Genomic DNA, 21,127 nt, shown 5'->3' with positions numbered 1-21,127 from the left:
AAAGGGGATGCAGCAAGTAGCAGCCATCCACAGGGTCCCTGGGCTTGGACCCAGAGTAGTAGGCAGGCCCATATCCCCCTCATCCCCACTTGCCACTGAGGAAGTGACTGGACTGAGGGACTACGATACTGTCCCCTGGAAGGGGGGAACATGGAGTGTGGCACAGCTGCAGGGCTGTGTCATGAAGAGGATGCTGTGGTCCTGGGAGTGACATGGGTCCCAGGAGCAGAAGTGATGTTGCCGAGACATCACCAGTAGAGGGAGGACTGACATACAGAGCGAATCCCCAGGGCAACCACTAGGAGGTGCCGCAGTGGTGAGTTGCACCCCGTCACACACCACAATTGAACAGCTCCTTAGCCTGAGCCCTGTGAGCCTGAGTCAGCTGGCACAGGCCAGCCAGACGTGGCTAATTGCAGTGTAGACATACCCTGTGTAGCTTGAAACTTCTCTCTCACTGAGAGAAGTTGGTCTAATAAAGGATATCACCTCATCCACCTGGTCTCTCTAATGTCCTGGGACCAATATGGCTGCAACAACACTGCTTAAAACACAGGCATGGCACATGGTTTCATGAGCCATGCCAAGACCCGGCAAACACGCATCAGCAGTAGGCTGTGTAGGCAGGGGCAGCTCTAGGTATTTTGCTGCCCCAAGCACGGCAGGCAGGCTTGCCCTATGCCCAGGGATGGCTCCAAGCACCAGCACGCTAAGCGCGTGCCTGGGGCGACAAGCCATGGGGGGCGCTCTGCCGGTCGCCGCAAGGGCGGCAGACAGGTTGCCTTCGGTGGCATGCCTGTGGGAGGTCCCCGGTCTCGCGGATTCGGCGGCAGCCTATGGGAGGTCCGCTGAATCCGTGGGACCAGCAGACCCTCCGCAGGCATGCCGCCGAAGGCATCCTGCCTGCCGCCCTCGCGGCAACCGGCAGAGCGCCCCCCCATGGCTTGTTGCCCCAGGCACGCGCTTGGCTTGCTGGTGCCTGGAGTCACCTCTGGGCGAAGGGCATTGTTTTTCACTGCCTTTCTGGTTACAGGCCTACACCAGTGCTGCAAAATAGACAGTCTTGGCCTTCTAGACATTTCTGGCCGACAGCTGCTACTTTTTAATTTTTCCCCACGAGGTTTTCTTTTAAGGACCCCAACAAGAAGTGGTGGGTGGAACAGCCCTTCCTCTTGTTCTTTTCTACTCACCAATTTTGGTCTATTGATTTTTCAATCCCCCACTTTTCTTATTTACCAGGCATGCTGTTAACACAGTCTTTGAATTAAACTGACTAGCCTTTTTTGGTTAGACTAATTTAGTCTTTCTGTCTCCCTTTCCCACCTTCTTCCCTTAGCTATTATTGTTACAGAGTGTTGTGACATTTAATGGACTTCTACTCCCGCCTTACACTTGATCTTACAATTAGTATAAGTTTGTAGACCCAGTTATTACAACACACACCACCCCCACATAGGTCACTCCTTCCCTTTAAAGACCCTTCCCAGTATCTAGCTACCACTTATAGTTTATCAGGCTGCAGAAACAGCATACAAAGCAATGTGATTTTTTTTGTCCCATGCCCCTAGAGGAGTGTATGTTGATCCACATGCTGTATTGTTCCCACTCCCTTGCCAGTTCTGAGCTGCTATGGAAGCAATGGTATGTTCTCAGGTGTTCTCTTTCACAGATACCATATGAAAGGTTATTTCACTTAACATCAGAGGCCAGAGTCTTGCACTCAATGTTACTGGCGCAATCTCATTCTAGTTAACGGGCTCCACTGGTAAAGAGTGAAAGCAGAGCCAGAACTCCTGGGTTCTCATTCTGGCTCTGCCTCACCAGTCATTTAACTTCTGCATTAGCTTCCTCATCTGTAAAATTGGGAAATTACCTACCTACCTTTCAGGGATATGGTGAGGATTAGTTTATATTTGGACAGCCGTTTTAAGATGTAAAATGCTAGGTAAGTGTTACTGTGTGGCTAACAAATCTAAGGTCAGAATTTAAAAGGAGATAATAAATTTATCAATTTATTTGGGCCAAATCCTGAAATCTCTGTTAATGGCCAAGCTTTGCAAGCCTTATTCTAGTATTCACATTGAACTCTTCCTGTAAGGAAGGCAAGAGAGACTTGGCCCTCACTCAGATCCTCCACTGAGGTCAACAGAGCTTTCCCCTTATTTAGAGCTTCATAAAAGCCCGCAGGACCTGACCCTTGACTTCTCATTTTCTTAGCCTCCGGAAGGCTTTTCGTTTTGGAGAAAAGCTTGTTCTTCCTGCAGTGAGATCATAATCCAGTCTATATGGCATCAGGATCCCTTGCTGTGGAAGTGTGACTTGCACTCATCACAAACTGAGCATGCTGACTTAGGGCTTGGCTACACTACAGAGTTGCAGCGCTGGTGAGGGGGTTACAGCGCTGCAACTTAGGATGTGGCCACACTTGCAAAGCACGGCCAGCGCTGCAACTCCCTGGTCTAAGCCTCGGGTGTAGGGGATCCAGCGCTGGTGATCCAGCGCTGGTCAGCAAGTGTGGACACCCACCAGTGCTTTTATTGACCTCCGGGGTATAAGGAGGTATCCCAGAATTCCTGTCCACAACAAACCGGAAGAAAGGGAGAGCTCGGAGTTCAGCCAAACTGCTTATTTAAAAAACAAACACAGCTCCTGTTTGCTGAGCGAGCGGAGGCAGGCAGGGGAATTACTTTGGAATGTTCACAGCTGTTTGCTTGAAGAGAGAAACAGCACGCTCACACGGCAGAGGGGGAGGGGGAAGTCCGTGTTCAGCAGTTGCTGATCTGGTCTGACGGGTATTTAGCTGTGCATAATTTGCAATTAGTGAATGAGAGAGGAGTGGGGGAAGGGAGTTAGAACATTTAAAATGATTGAAGGTAGGCACAAGACCTTAGAACTTGCAAGGCAGGGAGCTGTGAGAACAGTGTCAACTCCAAAAATCCATTCTGTCTGTCTCCTCCACGCTCCCTGTCACATTCCACCCCACCCCCCTCTTTTGAAAAGCACATTGCAGCCACTTGAATGCTGGGATAGCTGACCACAATGCACCACTCCCAACAGCGCTGCAAGTGCTGCAAATGTGGCCACACTGCAGCGCTGGTAGCTGTCAGTGTGGCCACACTGCAGCGCTGGCCCTACACAGCTGTACGAACACAGCTGTAACTACCAGCGCTGCAGAACTGTAAGTGTAGCCATACCCTGAGATATACAAGCCGCTAGGAGAGAAAGCTCTCGTTTAAAGACACATGTCTGATAATGACACTTAACGATGTTTTTAAAATCTGCACAACATATCGAATGAAACGACGCCCCAAAGGTAGAGTCCCTCTAGGGCAGGTTGCAGACATAATTGATGGAGCATGATCAAGGAGATCTTGGAGGTTCAAGGAGAAGAGGTAACTTAACTGCAGATGATCAAAGAGCTCAGAGTTACAGTCCTCACAGCTTCTTGTCAAACTGTCCTAAATGGGCTGTCTTCATTATCACTACAAATGTTTTTTTCTCTCCTGCTGACAACAGTTCATCTTAATTAATTAGCCTCTTAGAGTTGGTTGGGCAACTCCCACCTTTTCATGTTCTCTGTATGTGTATATATATCTCCTCACTATATGTTCCATTCTATGCGTCTGATGAAGTGGGCTGTAGCCCACGAAAGCTTATGCTCAAATAAATTTGTTAGTCTCCAAGGTGCCACAAGGACTCCTATTCTTTTTGTGGATACAGACTAACACGGCTGCTACTCTGAAAAAAGTAGCCAATGCACGAGCACGGTGCCAGTTCCTCCTATCAATAGTGAACTCAAAAGCTGCACAGCTGTAAATAAAAGCATGGAGGAGAAATGAAGGTTAGAGAGGAAGAAAGCCTCAGCTCGTAAAAGCTGGAAGACCACAGAGCAAATCACATTTCATTTCACTACTGAGAGTCATACGGAAAGAATCCTCTTCTTGCACTTGCAGCTGTAGGTGTTGTCTTAAGACTTGGGATTTGATGCTAGAGAGAGACGTCAAATATTAGATAACCAAAAGTGACCTGAATGTACCTACAGTAGTATGTAAACAAAGTGTATAGTGTACCATTATGAGAAAATCTAACCCAGTGTGTTGGCATCTTTGGGCATGTTACAGCTCCTGTACGTGTGCTGTATGTTTTGATATAGTTCAATTCATTTTGGACTTAGGTGAAGATTCATGTATTTTTGTGTCAGTGTGTATATTTTTGCGTCGGTGGGTATTTTCAGTTAATTGGTGATCTTGGGGATGGGGGACAGAAATTACTCAGGTTTCCAGAGATGGAGGAAAAAAGTTAAAGTAGAGAGAAGTGACATTCTGGGCATGCATTGTAAAAACTTCTTTGAATTCATGGAAGAATGATCATTGTTCTTGGGAAGGTAGAACATCGAGCCCCACTGGGTAAAAGGGATGGCTGTTGAGTGTCTGTCAGTGAGAACGTGCACCTGGGTAATCAATAGTCTAAAACAAAATAAAATGTACCCCGCTGTCATTTCTTAGCTATCTGTCAAGTTTAGACTAATGAAGAGAACAGGACAGATTTCTGTCATGTTACCTATTTGTGCTAATTATACTACTTAAAAGCTTAGTGCCTCATCAGTTGCAAGGAATTGCATAATGTAGAGTGGGAGTTAATAGGCAGAACCTTCACTTGTAATATAGTGAGTGGGTGAAGGTACAGTGCCTCTCATGGGAAAGTACCACACACCGCAGTTCTGAGGGAAGAGGCCTACCTGTATTTCAGCAAGCTGCTGCTATTAAAAGCAAATAAAGAGAGCAAATGCTTCTGGGGTGAAAGAGAGGCAAATAGGATTTTAATATGTGTTTAATAGATACTATTTCAGTGAGCTTTTAAAGCTGTGACAGCTTGGCTCTGGGGACTGGCTAGCGTGGTGCTAGAGGACTTTGCCTCTGGGTTTATGATTCAAATCCAGATCAGGGTGATAGTCCATGTGACAGTTGTTCCATGGCTTATGTGAGATGAGCTGGTTTTAGATCAGTTCCTACTGCCCCAACATCACAGTTAACACCCTCTTCTTGCAGTCTCATCATAAAGAGTAATGGTTGGACTGGCATGGAGACTGAGCTACCTTTTATAGGTGGTCCCTCCTGCTGAATAGGGCTGCTAAATTTCTAATCTCACAAAACCAAACATCCTTGCCCCCCACCCTTCTCTGGGGTTTTCACTGGGCTGGGGTTGGGGCAGGGGATTGGGATGCAGGAGGGGTGCAGACTCCGAGGTGAGGCCAGAAATGAGGGGTTGTGAGTGTGGAGAGAGCTCTGGGCTGGGTCAGGGGTATGGGATGGGATGAGGACTCCGGATGGGGGTGCGGGCACTGGGGTGGGGCCAGAGATGAGGGGTTTGGAGTGCAGGAGCGGGCTCAGGGCTGAGACAGGGGATTGGGGTGTGGGAGGGGGGTGTGGGCTCCAGGAGGGAGTTTGGGTGTGGGAGGGGGCTCAGGACTAGGGCAGGGGCTTGGGGTGTGGGAGGGAGTGTGGAATCTGGGAGGGGGCTCAGGGCTGGAACAGGGAGTTGGGGTGCAGGCTCTGGGAGGGAATTAGGGTGTGGGAGGGGGTTGGGGTGTGCACTCCAGCTCTCCCAGAAGCAGCCAGCATGTTTGGCTCCTAGGGGGCGGGGCATCCAGGCACCTCCATGTTCACAGGCGCCACCCTTTGCAGCTCCCATTATCCATAGTTCCTGGCCAATGGGAGCTGCGGAGTCAGTGCTGAGGATGGGGGCAGAACGCGGAGCTTTCCTCATTGCCTCTGTGCCTATGGGACGCAGGGATATGCCAGACTCTTCCGGGAGAGCTGCACAGAGCCAGGGCAGGCAGGGAGCCTGCCTTAGCCCTGCTGTACCCCCGACTGCACTTTTAATGGCCCAGTCAGCAGTGCTGACTGGAGCCGCCAGGGTCCCTTTTCAACCAGGCGCTCTGATCGAAAACCAGCCACCTGGCTACCCTATCATCAAGTGATACTGTGGCAGGCGATGAATCAGCAAGCAGCAAGAACAACGGAGCAGAGAGCTGGGCCCAGCCCTGCAGGCCAGAGCTGCCAATACGAGGTGAGTGTCAGGTGGCTCAGCCCCTCAAGAAATATGTTCACCAGCTGCCTGTGTAGCAGCCAGTCCGAGGAGCCAGGCTGCGAATCTCTTGTTCTCACAAGATCGTGCTGAAAGCAATGAGGCTGTTTGAAAAGCGAGGTGCTACTCAGGGAGAATAAGGGGATCACAACATGGCCCTCTAATCTTTTCAAATGTTGTTATATAATGGATTTCCTCTGTTAGAAATGCAGTACTATTACTGGGGTTTCCTTTCATCCTGTAGGCACTGTTTAATTTTAGTATAATCCCTTCCCTCATCTCATTCCTCTTGGTTTATAACACATCCTTTCTCTTCTCAGTGTCTGGCTTGGCTGTTTGTGTAAACAGGAAATGATCCAGGGGGATCTCTGGGACTCAGGACATTTCATACATAGCTCATAAAGTGCCATCTCCCTCTCAGATGGAAGCCAGCTCCCCTCTTCCCCCTGCAGGATTACCATATGGTAACGTGAGCTGTTTGACACTGGAGCTGGAGTTCTCTAATTTAGGAAACTGACACAGAACAGCACGGAAAGAAGAGTGTTCATCTGGATTTTAACAATTTCTTTCAGTCTCCAGGGACTTACTATATATTCTCTTCATTTGAGGTGATACTCACCCCTGTGCAGAAGGCCAGCACCAGGTCTACACACCCTTTGTGTCCCACATAAGCCCCTACAGATTGAGTCGTGCCTACCTTGTGGTGGACGTTGGCATGGCATTGCGTTGCATCCTCTAGCTGTGGAGTGAAATGGGCATATTCAGGGTTGCCCTCTCCTCTCGCTCACAGCAGTCTAAGTAAGGAGTGACTCCAGTGAACTCAGTGGAGCTGCGCTGTTGAAAATCTAGTGTCAGAGGAGAGTCAGGCCCGCAGATTATAGTTGCTGTTTTGTACTACAGCAAAATACTGTCATTGATCACTCACCCTGGCTTACTGTGTTACCAGCATTGTCTTGAGGGGGAGGGATAGCTCAGTGGTTTGAGCATTAGCCTGCTAAACCCAGGGTCATGAGCTCAATCCTTGAAGGGGGCCACTTAAGGGTCTGGGGCAAAAATCAGTACTTGGTCCTGCTAGTGAAGGCAGGGGGCTGGACTCAATGACCTTTCAAGGTCCTTTCTAGTTCTAGAAGATAGGATATCTCCTATTACTATTGAGAGACTAGAAAGAACAGGTGGCAGAGGCCAATGGGAGAGAAGGGTGGCTCATGTTCATAGCCATTGCAAGGACAGTCTGGGACTCTGCAGTATGTACAGGTAATCCCCATGAATACAGTCTGGCTCATTGTCTCCCTCTAGTGCTCAGACCATGTAAAGAGTGTCCCCCCCCATGCTATAAAAACTCCATGGCCACAATTGTTTGTTTGGGTATAAAAGCCAGGACTTACATTAGAAGGTAGCAAGCAGGGCAATTGCCTGGGGCCTCATGCCACAGGTGCTCCCATGAAGCTAAGTTGCTCAGGCTTTAGCTTCATTCCCGGATGGTAGGCTCAGAGCCCTGGGCTTCAACCCCACATAATGAGGCTTTGGCTTTCAGCTCTGGGTCCCAGCAAGTCTAATCCTGGCCCCACTTCATGCTTCCCCCTCCCCCAAACCTGCTCATGGCCCCCCAGGGGGCCTCAGACCCCTGGCTGAGAACCACTGCTTAAGCAGCAGTGAGCCATGCTTTCAGGGCCAGCACTACCATTTAGGCAGCCTAGGCAATCGCCTAGGGCTCCAGGATTATTGAGGGGGTGGCATTTTGCCGGGGGGGGCGGCAGGCGGCTCCGGTTGACCTGCCACAGGCATGCCTGCGGAGGGTCTGTTGGTCTGCAGCTCTGGTGGAGCTGCCGCAGTCATGCCTGCGGACGGTCGACTGCTCCCGTGGCTCCGGTGGACCTCTTGCAGGCATGCCTGTGGCAGCTCCACCGGAGCACGGACCAACGGACCCTCTGGAGGCATGCCTGCGGCAGCTCCACCGGAGCCACAGGATCAGCATGGGGGGCGGCAAAATGGCTGTGCGCCTAGGGCACGAGAAACCCTGGTGCCAGTCCGGCATGCTTTTTAGATCTAGAGGGACTGGGTTCAAATCCCACAGATGACCCAGGTGTCATTAATACTCAGTTCCTGTGCCTATCTATATGCAGTGGAAGTGCACTGTATTATGCTTCAAAAACAGCAGCAACTGGTGGGGCTTGGTAGTGTTTCCTGACTGCAGCCTCAGTCTGGTAAGAGAAGCCGCATACACATCATAGTTCTGCTCCCAAAAAGATGTGATACCAAAACTGATTCCTTATAGAGTTAAGATAAATTGTCATGAGCCAGATTTAAATCTAAGTGTGTCCACAAAAGATTTGCACTGATTAACAAAATCAACTGTTAAGTCAATGTAAGGTTAGACTGGTGTAACTTTGAATATAAATGAGGCCCTAGACACCCTTACCTTCTTTTGGAGCTATGAATGCTCATTACTTCTCCACATTAGATGTCCCAAGATGGGTTCCCAAAATTTAAGGTGCTTCTAATTGCTTGAACTACCAAGAGAAGTAACTTTTTCCATGAATGTTTCAAAGAAACAGTTATTGGAAACTTAGAATTTTGATGCCAATTTACTTTAAAATAATGTTAAAAATGTGTTAGGAACCAACCCACATTCCAGTTGTATTCCCAATATATGGCCACAAAGTGGAAAACCCTTGTACTTTTCTTCCTTATGGAAAATACAAATGCATAGTAAATTAAGTCTGTAGTTATATATTCAGAGCATTTAAGGCCTGAAGACAAAATTATAATCATCTAGTCTGACCTCCTGCATAGCACAGGCCATAGTATTTCCCCAATAATTTCTACATTAAGCCTATAACTTCTGTTTAGGCTAGACTGTGTCTTCTAAAAGATAAATGATTTTGATTTACTGACTTGCAGTGATGAAATGGTACTTAAAGATGTAGGCAGATAGAGAGCTTGGTTTGAAATCATTATTCTGCCTTTGGTAGTTCCAGTGTTTTCATTAAATTTCTTAGACAGCGTGGGCTCCCTCTGGTGTCTAATTTGAATATCTGAAATTTAATTTAATTTGCCCTTTCATCCCAGCCCAATGAATAGTGCAGCTAGGTTTAACTGAGAAAGCTGTGTTTTCATTTCTGTGTTTTCATCAAAAACTTGATTAACAGTCTACTCTTATTTGTGATGTAGATTAGTAAATCCACTTAAATGATTAAATCCACTTCTTACCGTTTAAATCTTTGTTTTCTAAATTAAAAGGATCTCGGATCAAAAACATGTACTAAGGGGGGTGGGGACGGAATCCAAAGAAAACGTCAACTGCTTAAAATTGTGATATTAACAAGAAGAACCAAACTCAAAATGCTATTCCTGTCATGTAGAAATTGTAGCTTTCATCCTATGAAAAGACACCGGGGCAGATCTTAAAAAAGTACTTTGTGCCCATTCAGGCCTGTAAATGAAGGGAGACAGATTTTCAGAAGTGCTCAGCACCCAGCAGCAACCCACTCCTGTCCTTGTCTTTAGTGGGAGCTGCTGGGTACTGACCACTTGAAAATATGATGACTTCACTTAGGTGCCTAATCAGGCGCTAAGCAGTTTTGAAAACCTGGCCACTTATTTAAACTGGCTAACTGGAAAGTGGTGGTGAGAGCTCTCTCTTGAAAATCTGACCATTAGCATTTGAGTTCCTAAAGGGGCAGGGACACTTGGCATTTTGCAGTCACAGATGGTCCCAGTGTTTTGCTTTTGTGTAATAACTTTGCTCTATCCTGGGGCCAGACCTTGCAGTCCTAAAAGGAACAGGGAACACTGGTATTGGCTTCAGGCATGCTTCCCTTGATAAACAAAGTTAGGTTTCAGAATCTAACATTTTTTGTAACCTTTAATATTTTTGTCCTTGTTCTTCCTTAGGTACTTTGAGTTTTACGAAGGGCCTTTTGAATACAACTCCACCAAATGCCTGGAATTAAGACAGGATATCATTGAGGTGAAAGTGCTCTCTATGTAAGTATGAGCAATTGCTTTATAAGATGGTTGCCTTGTCAGACAGGTTACAAACACACGTATAATGAGGGGGATAAAGACACATCTCCAAGGAGCAGGGATTTTGAGCTTCCATGTCAAAGTAATGGGGATTAAGAACTTGATCCCCAGTGGAGGCAACGGGGTTCTTTCCATTCATTTCAGTAGGCGTCGGGCCAGGCTCAGTGCCACCGCCTGAATTTGATTAATGTAAGGAGCCCATGTTTTCATCTCTAATAGTCTACTCAGGGCCCTCTACTGAGATCATATCGTGTGTTTTCATTTGCCAAGTAATTTAAACAATTCAGTAGCATAGCATGATTCTGTCATTTGATCAATGCAGTATCAGAATGTCTTGTATGGTCCCACAGGTACGTCAGGAAATGTATCAGTTGCCTAAGAGGATTATACATCCCTGAAAAGGGGTTTTAAAACATAATAAAAAGGTAAAATAATAACTGATGTAAGGACAAAATTCTCTTCTTCAGTCCACAGTGCATATTCCTTATTTTCACTACAGGCCTCCTTAGTACATGTCCAGCACATACTCCCATTGATACCCTAGGGAGCTGTGCTCATGAAACAACTGCACAATAGGAAAATGTCCATGTAGCAGCCAGAAGCACGCTTCCCAGTGCAGGCAGACAAGCGCTAGTTCTGCTCAAGCTAGTATGCTAAAAATAGAAAAGTAGCTGGATGCAGGCAGCCTCTTGAGTACAGACCTGCCTGGACTGCCTAGGTGCATGCTCGGGCGGCTTTCCCAGGCAGCTGCCTGAGCTATCTTTAGCTACACCACTATGTTTAGTGCACTAGCTCTAATGCAGGGGTCGGCAGCCTTCAGCATGCAGCCCATCTGGGTAATCTGCTGGTGGGCCGCGAGACATTCTGTTTACGTTGACCATCCACAGGCACGGCCCCCTGCAGCTCCCAGTGGCTGTGGTTCGCCATTCCTGGCCAATGGGAGCCTGGGATGCCCAGAGAGGGGGGCAAGTGGGGCAATTTGCCCCAGGCCCCACAGGGGTCTCCACAAGAATATAGTATTCTATAATATTGCAACTTTTTTTTAAGGAAGGGGCCCCCAAATTCTCTGAATCCTCTGGGTGACCCTGACGGGAGCTGCGGGAAGCAGTGGCCAGTCAACGTAAGCAAAATGTCTCACAGCCCACCAGCGGATTACCCTGCTGGGTCGTGTGCCGAAGGCTGCCGACCCCTGCTCTAATGCATGCCTTTCTATCCACACTGAGAATCACTCTCCAGCTGCAGAGTAGACATACCCTATGACTGAGTTCTAAGCTATGAGAAGAGGACTTTGACCTAGACAAAGTAATTTTAAAGTCTTCTCTACAAAACTGTAACAAATCCTGGAGAGGTTCCACATGTAAATGAAAAACAGCCCAGGTATTGGTTAAAAAAATTTATTTATTATTAAAAATAATGTCACCTTGAAAACAATTTCAGAGAGATAGCCATGTTAGTCTGTATCAGCAAAAACAACGAGAAGTCCTTGTGGCACTTTAGAGACTAACAAATTTATTTGGGCATAAGCTTTTGTGGGCTAAAACCCACTTCATCAGATGCCTGGAGTGAAAAATACAGTAAGCAGTATATATATAACCGCACATGAAAAGATGGGAGTTGCCTTACCAAGTGGGGAGTCAGTGCTAACGAGGCCAATTCAGTTAAGGTGGAAGTGGCCTATTCTCAACAGTTGGCAAGAAGAGGTGACTATCAAGAGGGAAAATTACTTTTGTAGTGCTAATGAGGCCAATGCAGTCAAGGTGGACGTCGCCCATTTCTAACAGTTGACAAGAAGGTGTGAGTATCAGCAGAGGGGAAATTACTTTTTGTAGTGAGCCAGCCACTCCCAGTCTTTATTCAGGCCTAATTTAATAGTGTCCAGTACATTGGCCAAACCAGACAGTCTCTATGCAAAAGAATAAATGGACACAAATCAGACATCAAGAATTGTAACATTCAAAAACCAGTGGGAAAGCACTTCAATCTCCCGAACACTCAATAGCGGACTTAAAAGTGGCAATTCTTCAATGAAAAAAACTTAAACAGATTTCAATGAGAAACTGCAGAACTGGAATTAATTTGCAAACTGGACACCATCAACTCTTTGTGCCTCAGTTTCTCCACCTGTAAAATGGGGGTAATGACACTGACCTTTATAAAGCCCTTTGTGATCTACTGATGAAAATCAAATCACTATGAGAGAGCAAGGTATTATTATTGTTAAACACAGATCAAGGCATGCTTCCTGTCCTGGGCCCCAATTCAGCTGAGTAGTTTAAGCATGTGCTTAAATTTCATTTACTTCAACGAGACCACTTGTGCATTTAAAATTAAGCATGTGAGCAAGTGCTTTGCTGAATCAGGGCCTTGAAGAGCGTTTGTTCTAAGACAAGACAAAGACAAGATAAAATACTGGCTGGCAGATCAGATGAGGAAGGGAAAGGAGGAGGAACCCAACACACACTACTCTTCGGATATTTCTGGCATGCTTTCAGTAGTGTGATTGGCAGGTCCATGCCAAACTCTGCAGTTTGCATTCTTTATGTTGGCACCCTTGGTGGTCCTGTGTGGCCCACTGATACCCTCTTAAAGGGAGTGTCTGTAATTGACATAGTTATAAGGACAGCTTTCCCCTTACCTTCTATCTTTCATGTTTTCTGACATGTATCACATTTGGCCTTTAACACATGATCCTGGACAAAATGCCTCTATCCATGGGTGGCGCATGAACTACCCATTCGTGAAGGCTAGCCCCTGACCCTGCCCCTTCTGCCAGAGGCCCTGTCCCCCTCCCCAGCCCCGAGTGCCCCACCATGGCTGGAGGAGTTCCGCACTAGCCGCCCCGAGTCCTGGCTTACTGGCTGGCCCCAGCCGCTGGCTCCCCTGTCCCAGCCCTGGGCTGCACCGGCCAGTTCTCCCCAGCGCCCGCAGATGCTAGACAGGCGGCTCGAGCACCCACACCAGTCATGCCTCGGGCCACCAGCCAGCTGGCCTGCCCCACCTCTTGCCCCTGCCTGCTTTGGGGATGAGAAGCAGCCTGGGCTGGAGCCATGAGGGAAGAGTTGGAAGCAGGAGGGGGCCTCCAGGCGGGGCGTGGGCGAGTTCCCCTGGCCAGTGATATGCACCACCCATGCCTCCGTTCACAGCATATTCCAGCCCCAGGCAGACATTCAGCTGAGAATCTCAAGCAAAGGATGAGCAGGACCTGCAGACTTGGTTGCTATCTGAACATTCTGTGGGATTTACTGGAGTCAATCTCGCACTTGTCGTGGCTTCAGAAAAAACCTGCGGCTGGTTCATAAAAGATATATATTTCTTTTAGCCATTGCAGCAGTAGGCCTACAGCTCAGCCACTCATTCATCAGCTATTTGTCCAAGGGACTGGGTTCTCTAGAGGTTAGAGCAGGTTAACTTGGAAGTAGGATTCATTGGCTCTGTTCTCAGATCTGCCACTGACTTAGCGTGTGATCTTGAGCAAGATGTTTAACCTCTCTGCCTCAGGTTGGAAACTGGGGATTGTAGTTACTTATTATTTGGATGGTGCTAGTTACTTTATAGACAGGTATAAAAGACAAAGTTCCTGCCTCTGGGTGCTTAGAGCCCCAGTGATAATACAGACGTACTCATAGGCCTAATTATTGTTTGTAAAGTGCTTTGAGATTTTCAGATGAAAAGTTCTAGATGTGCAAAGTATTGATGAAAACAGCCATCTAACACAATAGCAACAGCACTTTGCTGCTACAGCTCTGCATGAATCTTGGACATACACCTCCCCCATTGACTCTGTACAGATAACAAAGCTGGCTGCTGCCTTTTCCCCTATAACTGGCACTGGATGAAGGACATAGGCATAGCAACTTTGTCTAGTTTGCTGACTCACAATGCTTAAAAATAAATCGTGAGAATAGGAACATCTTGCCGGGGTGCGTGCTAGAATCGTGTTCTCTTATATTGATTGCAGGGCATAGAGAAAATCACCGCTCTGTATCTTATCCAGTGGCATTCCAATTTAATGGGATAGAATTAGCCTAGGATATGCAGTTATAAATTATTTGTATTACGGTGATACCATATGTTGTTTAACATAGCAAAGCTCTGTTTGCCATGCTGGGTTCTTCTAATGTGCATGTGGAATATTCTTTTCCCCTTAGTTATCCCTCAGGGATAATGGAAGATTTCCAAATTAGCATGCTCTGATGTGCTTCAGAAGGTACAGTATGACCTAGTTCTTTAAGAGTGACTTCCACACTCTGGAAAGCCCTAAATTACACCAGTGTGAAATATAAAGCTGTTCTTAAAAGACCCTTGTCATTTTATTGAAAACCAGCATAGGGAGCATTCAAACCCAAAGAGAATGCACCAAGATCCAGCAGCCTCCAAGAGACCTCAAACTTCATCAAAGTCCAAAAAGGGACATCATGTATCCATTCTACCTAGATATTTGTGAGTTCCCTGGCACCATGGTACACCTCTGCCCCGATATAACGCGACCCGATATAACACGAATTTGGATATAACTCAGTAAAGCAGTGCTCTGTGGGGGGGGCGGGCTGGGAACTCTGATGGATCAAAGCAAGTTCAATATAACACGGTTTCACCTATAATGCGGTAAGATTTTTTGGCTCCCGAGGACAGTGTTATATCGAGGTAGAGGTGTATCTAGGTGCCAGGTACTAAAGATCACACACAAACTCGTCTAGGTAGGTAGGAGCAACTTCTAGAGCTTTAAGGTAGTCCCATGATGCTGACCATTGAAGTCCTCTTCCTTTCCCCAGAAGATATAAAAGACAATCTTTTAATGTCAAATCTACAGACCAGTCTGGCTCAGACTCTTAGCAGAAGGCTATTTTATGTTCTGCTCCATGAAATAACTGAGCAGTGAGAACTTTCCCACTCTTAAGTACATTTTCTCTTGATTCTCCCAATGAAAGCTCTTTTTTTTTCCCTATTGAAGTCCGCAGAGTTGCCATAATGGTGAGGCTATGACCTCCACAGCTGTAGGCTAATATGCAGGATTATGGCTGGGTTGTAAGGCAGAAAGTATGTGTTACAGTACATCCACATGCAATGGCATGAAGTTAAGCAAAGGAAAATTGAGGTTGGATATCAGAAAAAAAATTCTTCCGAATGTTGACTGTGGAATAGTTTCCCTAAGGGCAGTGGAGAGAGTCCCATCACTGGAGACAATTCAAACTAGAGTGGGCAAAGCACTAGCAAAAAATACAGCTGGGAAAAATCTTTAACTGGAAGAGGTGCACTAGGGGCTTGATCCAACCTCCCTTGACATCAGCGGGGACTTTTCCCATTAACGTCAAGAGTAGTTGTTGGGTCTTAGGCATTGCCTGCACTGAGGAGATGCTCTGGTTACAGCCATCAGTGGCCAGCCACCATTGTAGCTATCCCAGTGCATTGCTGCAGGTACATCTACATTTGAGCGGGGAGGTGTGATTCCCAGCTCGCGTAGACTTACCCATGCTAGCTGTGCTTGAGCTAGTGTCTAAGAGTAGGAGTGTGTCTGTGGTGGCACAGGCAACTCCTCAGGCTAGCTGCCCCAAGTACAATCCTACCTGGTCCTGTGTACGTACTTGAGCGGCTAACCCAAACCATCGCCCATGCAGTCACGTGCACAGTGCTGTTTTTAGGTTCTAGGTCAAGTACAACCAGTGCGGGTCTGTCCACGCAAGCTGGGAATCACAACTTCCAACTCCAGTGTAGACCTAGCCTTATCATAGATAAGCAAGACATCTATCAGTTTCATTTGGCATCAGGATAGCTTACTTAGGCCTGGTCTACACCGGCGGAGGGTGGGGGTGTAGATGTAAGATACGCAACTTCAGCTACGGGAATAGCGTAGCTGAAGTTCACGTATCTTATTTTGACTTACTTCCCGTCCTCACGGCGCAGGATCAACGGCTGCAGCTCCCCCCGTCGACTCTGCTTCTTCTGCTCGCCCTGCTGGAGTTCTGGAGTCGAAGGGAGTGTGTTCGGGGATCGATATATTGCGTCTAGACGAGATGCGATATATCGTTCCCCGATAGACTGATCGCTACCTGCCGATCTGGCGGGTAGTCTGGACGTACCCTTAGACTGAAGCTGTTTGGGACAGGGGTCCTCTTTGTGCTCTGTGTTTGTACAATGCCTAGCTCAAAGCGTCCTGCTCTATGACTGGCCTCCTAGATGCTACAGCAAGATAAACAATAATTTGTTCTCCCAGTTTCAAGCAGGGTTAAGTTGCAGGGGTGGAAATCACAGTTTATAGTGGCTTTACATGTACACTAGGGGTTTGCAGCTACCCTGATGGCTGAAATTCCTAGTGTGGACAAGGCCTCAGAGGAGAACTTGAGGCTTTATACTTTGAGAATGGGATTTTCAAAGGGACCTAAAGAAACTGGGCATCACATTCCCCAAATCTTTTCCAGATCTAATCTCTGTGAGTCCATAAATTAGCCATCATTGCCAAATGGAATCCAGAAAAATCACACACAAGAGATCACCTTGTTTTTTAAATGTTCAGGTTTCTTTCAGAATTGAAGGAAGAGAATCTGAAAGTATAAGTGTGATTAAAAGAGAAACAGGCATAAATAGGATGTGAGTATTGACATTAACTGCCACTACTTAATCAGACTTCAGGGTCTATCTTTAATGTCAATGTATAACATTTGTGGTCTAGTGGACAGGACGCTGGACTTGGACAGTTCTGGACTGTACCTGTCTGTGTTACTGACTTCTGCATGACCTTATGTGAGTCACTTCACTTCTTTGTGCCTCTCTTTCCTCTCCTGCTCTTTGCCTGCCGTATCTATTTAGATTGTAAACTCTTTGGGGCAGGGAATGTGTTTGTTCAGCACCTAGCACAACAGAGCCCCAATCCTGGCTGGGGCCCTTTAGGCACTACTGTAGTAGAAATAATAACAGTAAGAAGAACCATAGTGTCCCATTCCAGGGTGCAATCCAGACCGGCGAGGGAGGTGTGCCTCACCATGCTTTGCTGTTATAGCTCCCACATTGGGCCACTCACAAGCAGCCTGCCAGTAAGCAGGTCACACTCTGAGTGTCTATGTATAACAGTAGCCCTGGTCTAACACCTCTGATCCCAGCAGCCTGGCAGCAACACACGAGTTGCACTCTGGCTTCCAGCAACCTTGATTACTACTTGCAGGGTGACCCCAACATACTCCCAGTCCCTAATTTCCTCCAAAATGTGTGTGTTCTGCACTGCCCAGCCTTCTCCTGGGCAGTTCAGATATTAAAGGTTCTTTGCCCCTGTAAAGGGTCAATAGTCAACAGTTTTCTACTCTTAACTGATGTTACCAAACAGTTCAGTTTACACACAACACTGAATTTTTTTAGATTAAAAATAAAACAAGTTCATTTAAAGAGAGAGATTTTAAGTGAGTCCAAGTATAAGCCATTAATGCAGAAATGGTTACAAGAGAAATAAAGATAAAGTGCTTCCTATTAGCTAAAACTTGACAAAGTAGACTTGGTTCAAGGTAAAATCCTTACCACGTGTTCTCAGCAATGTGGCTGACCAAATTCTCAGGTCAGGACCTCCCCTCAAAGTCAAAGAGCTGGTCCCTTTGTCTTGTTAAGTGAAAGAGTAATAACCTGGGGTGGTTTTGCCCCTAACTTTTATAGTCAGGCCCGGCTCCAGGCACCAGCGAAGGAAGCAGATGCCTGGAGCGGCCAATAGAAAGGGGTGGTAGTCCATCCATTATTGGGGCGGCACTTCGGTGGCAATTTAAGCGCTCTGCTTTAGTCTTCGGCTGCAATTTGGTGTCGGGTCCTTCACGCCGTCTCTTCCTCTTCGGTGGCAGCTCAATTAGGTTTTTCTTTTTTTTTTTCTTTGCCGCTTGGGGTGGCAAAAAAGCTGGAGCTGACCCTGTTTATAGTCCAGTCACCCTTTGCAAAGCATTTTCCTGAGGGTTACCCCTGGAAAAAGTTCATCCCAGCTATAAGGAAGGAGACATGGAGTCTTGTGGTGAAGAAGGTTCTATGTTGTTTGCCAAAATGCAGATCACCTTTTTTTCCTGCCCCACTTTGTTGGCAAAGAATGGCCACTTGACACATAATTGCCAGTCAACTTTGACACATGGGTAGCATCATCAGCTTGTCTTTTGTCTTTGAGAAACCGGTTTACCCACTCCCCAGACTTGCCTGATAAACACATTATAGTCATAATTTCAGTTTCTGTTCAGAACTCTTAGTATGCATTTTGTACATATATTACAAAAGAATACTGACAATTCATGTGGTGGTAGTTTTTAAATGATACATCACAGTATATTTTGCACAAAGATTATTACAAAAATGTTTATGGTGTGAATACAGGGGTGCTTTTAGTCTTACATAAGGATTAGGTTTTACACAGAGAGCATTCATGTGGGCCAACTATCTCTTCCTACCAAATAAACATTACATGCCCTCATCAATGCAGTGTTATGAATAAAGAAAAGTTCATTTCATAAAAGTGCACTCAGAAGTCTTTGGTTTTGTCTTTAGGGTGAAGCAAACTGAATTGTTTGACAGATGGAAGAGCCTACAGATGTGCAAATGGGAGATGAATGTGACAGAAGCCAACCTATTCAAGTAAGACAGGTTTCTGTTAATGAGACTATAGCTACCATTAACTAACAGGGGTGAGTTTCAATGTAATCGATTGTAAAGGAGTAATGTAATCACATATCAGTGATTATTAAAGAGCAAGTAAAACATCAAAAGAGGCTATTACTTTTTACTATTCATTATGATCGGGGAGACCAATGCATTTAAGTCGGTTTTGGCTATTGTTAATTTTAAAAAAGTCAGGTAGCGGGATGGTGTGAGGGTGGAAGAATGCTATAGAGGCACCTAAGACTCACTGCCCTCTAGGGCGACCAGATGTCCTGAGTTTATAGGTACAGTCCTGATATTTGGGGCTTTTTCTTATATAGGTGCCTATTACCCCCCCACCCCGTGCTGATTTTTCACTCTTGCTATCTGGTCACCCTACCTATGAAGGAGGGGAAATCTGTGCTGAGGATCCCCCCCGCATGTTTCAGGGAGAAGAGAGATGGGGGCACAATCTGGGCCCTGGAGAGATTATGAAAGATCACTGTGAGTCAATGACCAACCATAGAACAGAACACTGGAGTCCTGCCTCCTAGTGCTGTGCTCCACTCATAAACCAAGAGTTCATCAGGATGCTCCTAGCGTCGAGGGTGCTGACCAGATTCTCAACTGGTGTAAGTGATTGCAGCTATATTGTTTTCAGTAGTAACACTGCTTTACACCAGCTGAGAATCTTCAGAATCATCAGCATGAAAATCTTGATAGTAAGTTCTGTATTCCATTTATTATCTTTCTTTATTACCCTTCTCAATTGCCATTCTCTGGCCTCCTCAGCTGCTGTTCTGGTATCCAGAGGCCTCTGTCATTTGTCCCTAGAACACTCTATTTTATCTTATATCCTTGCTGAAGTTCTTCTACAGTGATTTCAGAACCCAGCTTTGGAATGCTGTCCTGTAGGGCCAATATCTGAATGATGCCACAGCATTGTTTTAGCTTTGTGCACATATATTTATCACTGTGGATGCACAGGCATCAGAGACACAGGCACTGGCTCAGAAACAACCGTGCTCTGGAATAAGAGCGGGAGTAATTCAAGGATTTCTGTTGCAAAGACAAAAGTAGAAAAGGCATTAAGTGAAAGAGGTGAACTAAGAAATTGACTCCATTTTGGCACACAGCACTCACTCCTCTGTATATTTAAGTTTAATATGAAATCTATGGTGAGAGTAGCACATTAACCATAACATCATTGGGACAGCAATTTCTGTCCGTTTCAGTACTCATTGTAACTCTTAGCTTTACTCCATGCTATTGGTTCATGTAAACTTCTTCACCTATTGTTCATTTGACAGGTCAACGTTGTCAAGATGTTGCAATGCTCCTGCCTTTCTGTTCACCACACAGAAAAATACACCCCTGGGAACTAAATTGAAATATGAAGTGGATACTAGTGGAACCTTCCATATCAATCAAGAAATCTTCAGAATGTTTCCAAAGGTCTGTTACATGTCTGCATCCATTTGCTAAAACCTCACACGATAGCTGCTGCATTGGACAAAGTCTTATATAGTAGTCAAGCTTTAACCAACATTTGACACTTTTGCAAGCATCCTTGATTCTGCATCTTCATTTTCCATATGATATTCCATTTGTTTTTTCCTCTATCTAGTTGTCATCTGCTCCAGCTGGCAGGCAATGTGTATACTTTTGACTGCAAAATTTACTGATCACATGTTAACTGGCTAGTGAAATGGCTTTAGAAATCAGCATATAATGAAGCTCAGTGACCAAAACTCAACAACGACATGTCCACGTATTTTAAACACATTATTTGTCTGGGTCTGATTCTTATTCTTATTTGAAAATTTGAGAACTCGGTAATTTTTACCTTCTTTTTGTTTGCAGGTTGTGAACATGTTGCAGAATTCTCAAATGTATTTACTAGAATGTATACACAGATTTCTTCAGCAAATAATCCTTGACCTGAAGAACATTACAACCCAATGTACAATTCTCAGTGCACACTGAAATTTAAGAGCAGAAACGAATTTATGTCACAGTGACTGTGAATTATGTAACAAACCCACACATCTCGAATTTCAAGCTGTATGTTTGTGGAAATAGCTGAAACTTATCCCTTTGCAGAGGACCAGCACAATATTGATCTTAAGTTCTTATATGGCTGCCATTATCATAGTATCCAAGCACCACACAGTCTTTAATGTATTTATCTTCTTGACATCTCTGGGAGGTAAAGCAGTGATATTATCCCCATTTAACAGATGGGATCTGAGGCACAGTTCCTCAAAATATTTGGATGCCTAACTTCCATTGAAATCAATAATCTTGATGGGTGTTAGGCATGTAAATACCTTTGAGGATTTGGGCCTAAGTGACTTGCCTGAGATCTTACAGGAAATCTGTGGTGGGTGGAGCAAATAATTGAATCCAGGTCTCCCAAGTCCCA

At 45.9% G+C, this 21,127-nt stretch overlaps 1 protein-coding gene across 3 annotated transcripts in view; it reads left to right on the top strand.

The window, feature by feature from the left end:
• Positions 1–21,127, top strand: part of ST8SIA5 (ST8 alpha-N-acetyl-neuraminide alpha-2,8-sialyltransferase 5) — a 113,933-nt gene that overhangs the window by 70,008 nt on the left and 22,798 nt on the right. For all 3 annotated transcript variants that reach the window (XM_050944751.1, XM_050944749.1, XM_050944750.1), the window contains 3 exons: positions 9,982–10,074; positions 18,613–18,699; positions 20,013–20,157. In XM_050944751.1, coding sequence (XP_050800708.1) covers positions 9,982–10,074; positions 18,613–18,699; positions 20,013–20,157 — 325 coding nt within the window. The remainder of the gene's footprint in view (positions 1–9,981; positions 10,075–18,612; positions 18,700–20,012; positions 20,158–21,127) is intronic.

This window comes from Gopherus flavomarginatus, chromosome 3 (genome assembly GCF_025201925.1).
Source record: "Gopherus flavomarginatus isolate rGopFla2 chromosome 3, rGopFla2.mat.asm, whole genome shotgun sequence".
Classification (NCBI taxonomy): domain Eukaryota; kingdom Metazoa; phylum Chordata; order Testudines; family Testudinidae; genus Gopherus; species Gopherus flavomarginatus.
This window is presented reverse-complemented; position numbering and strand designations above follow the sequence as displayed.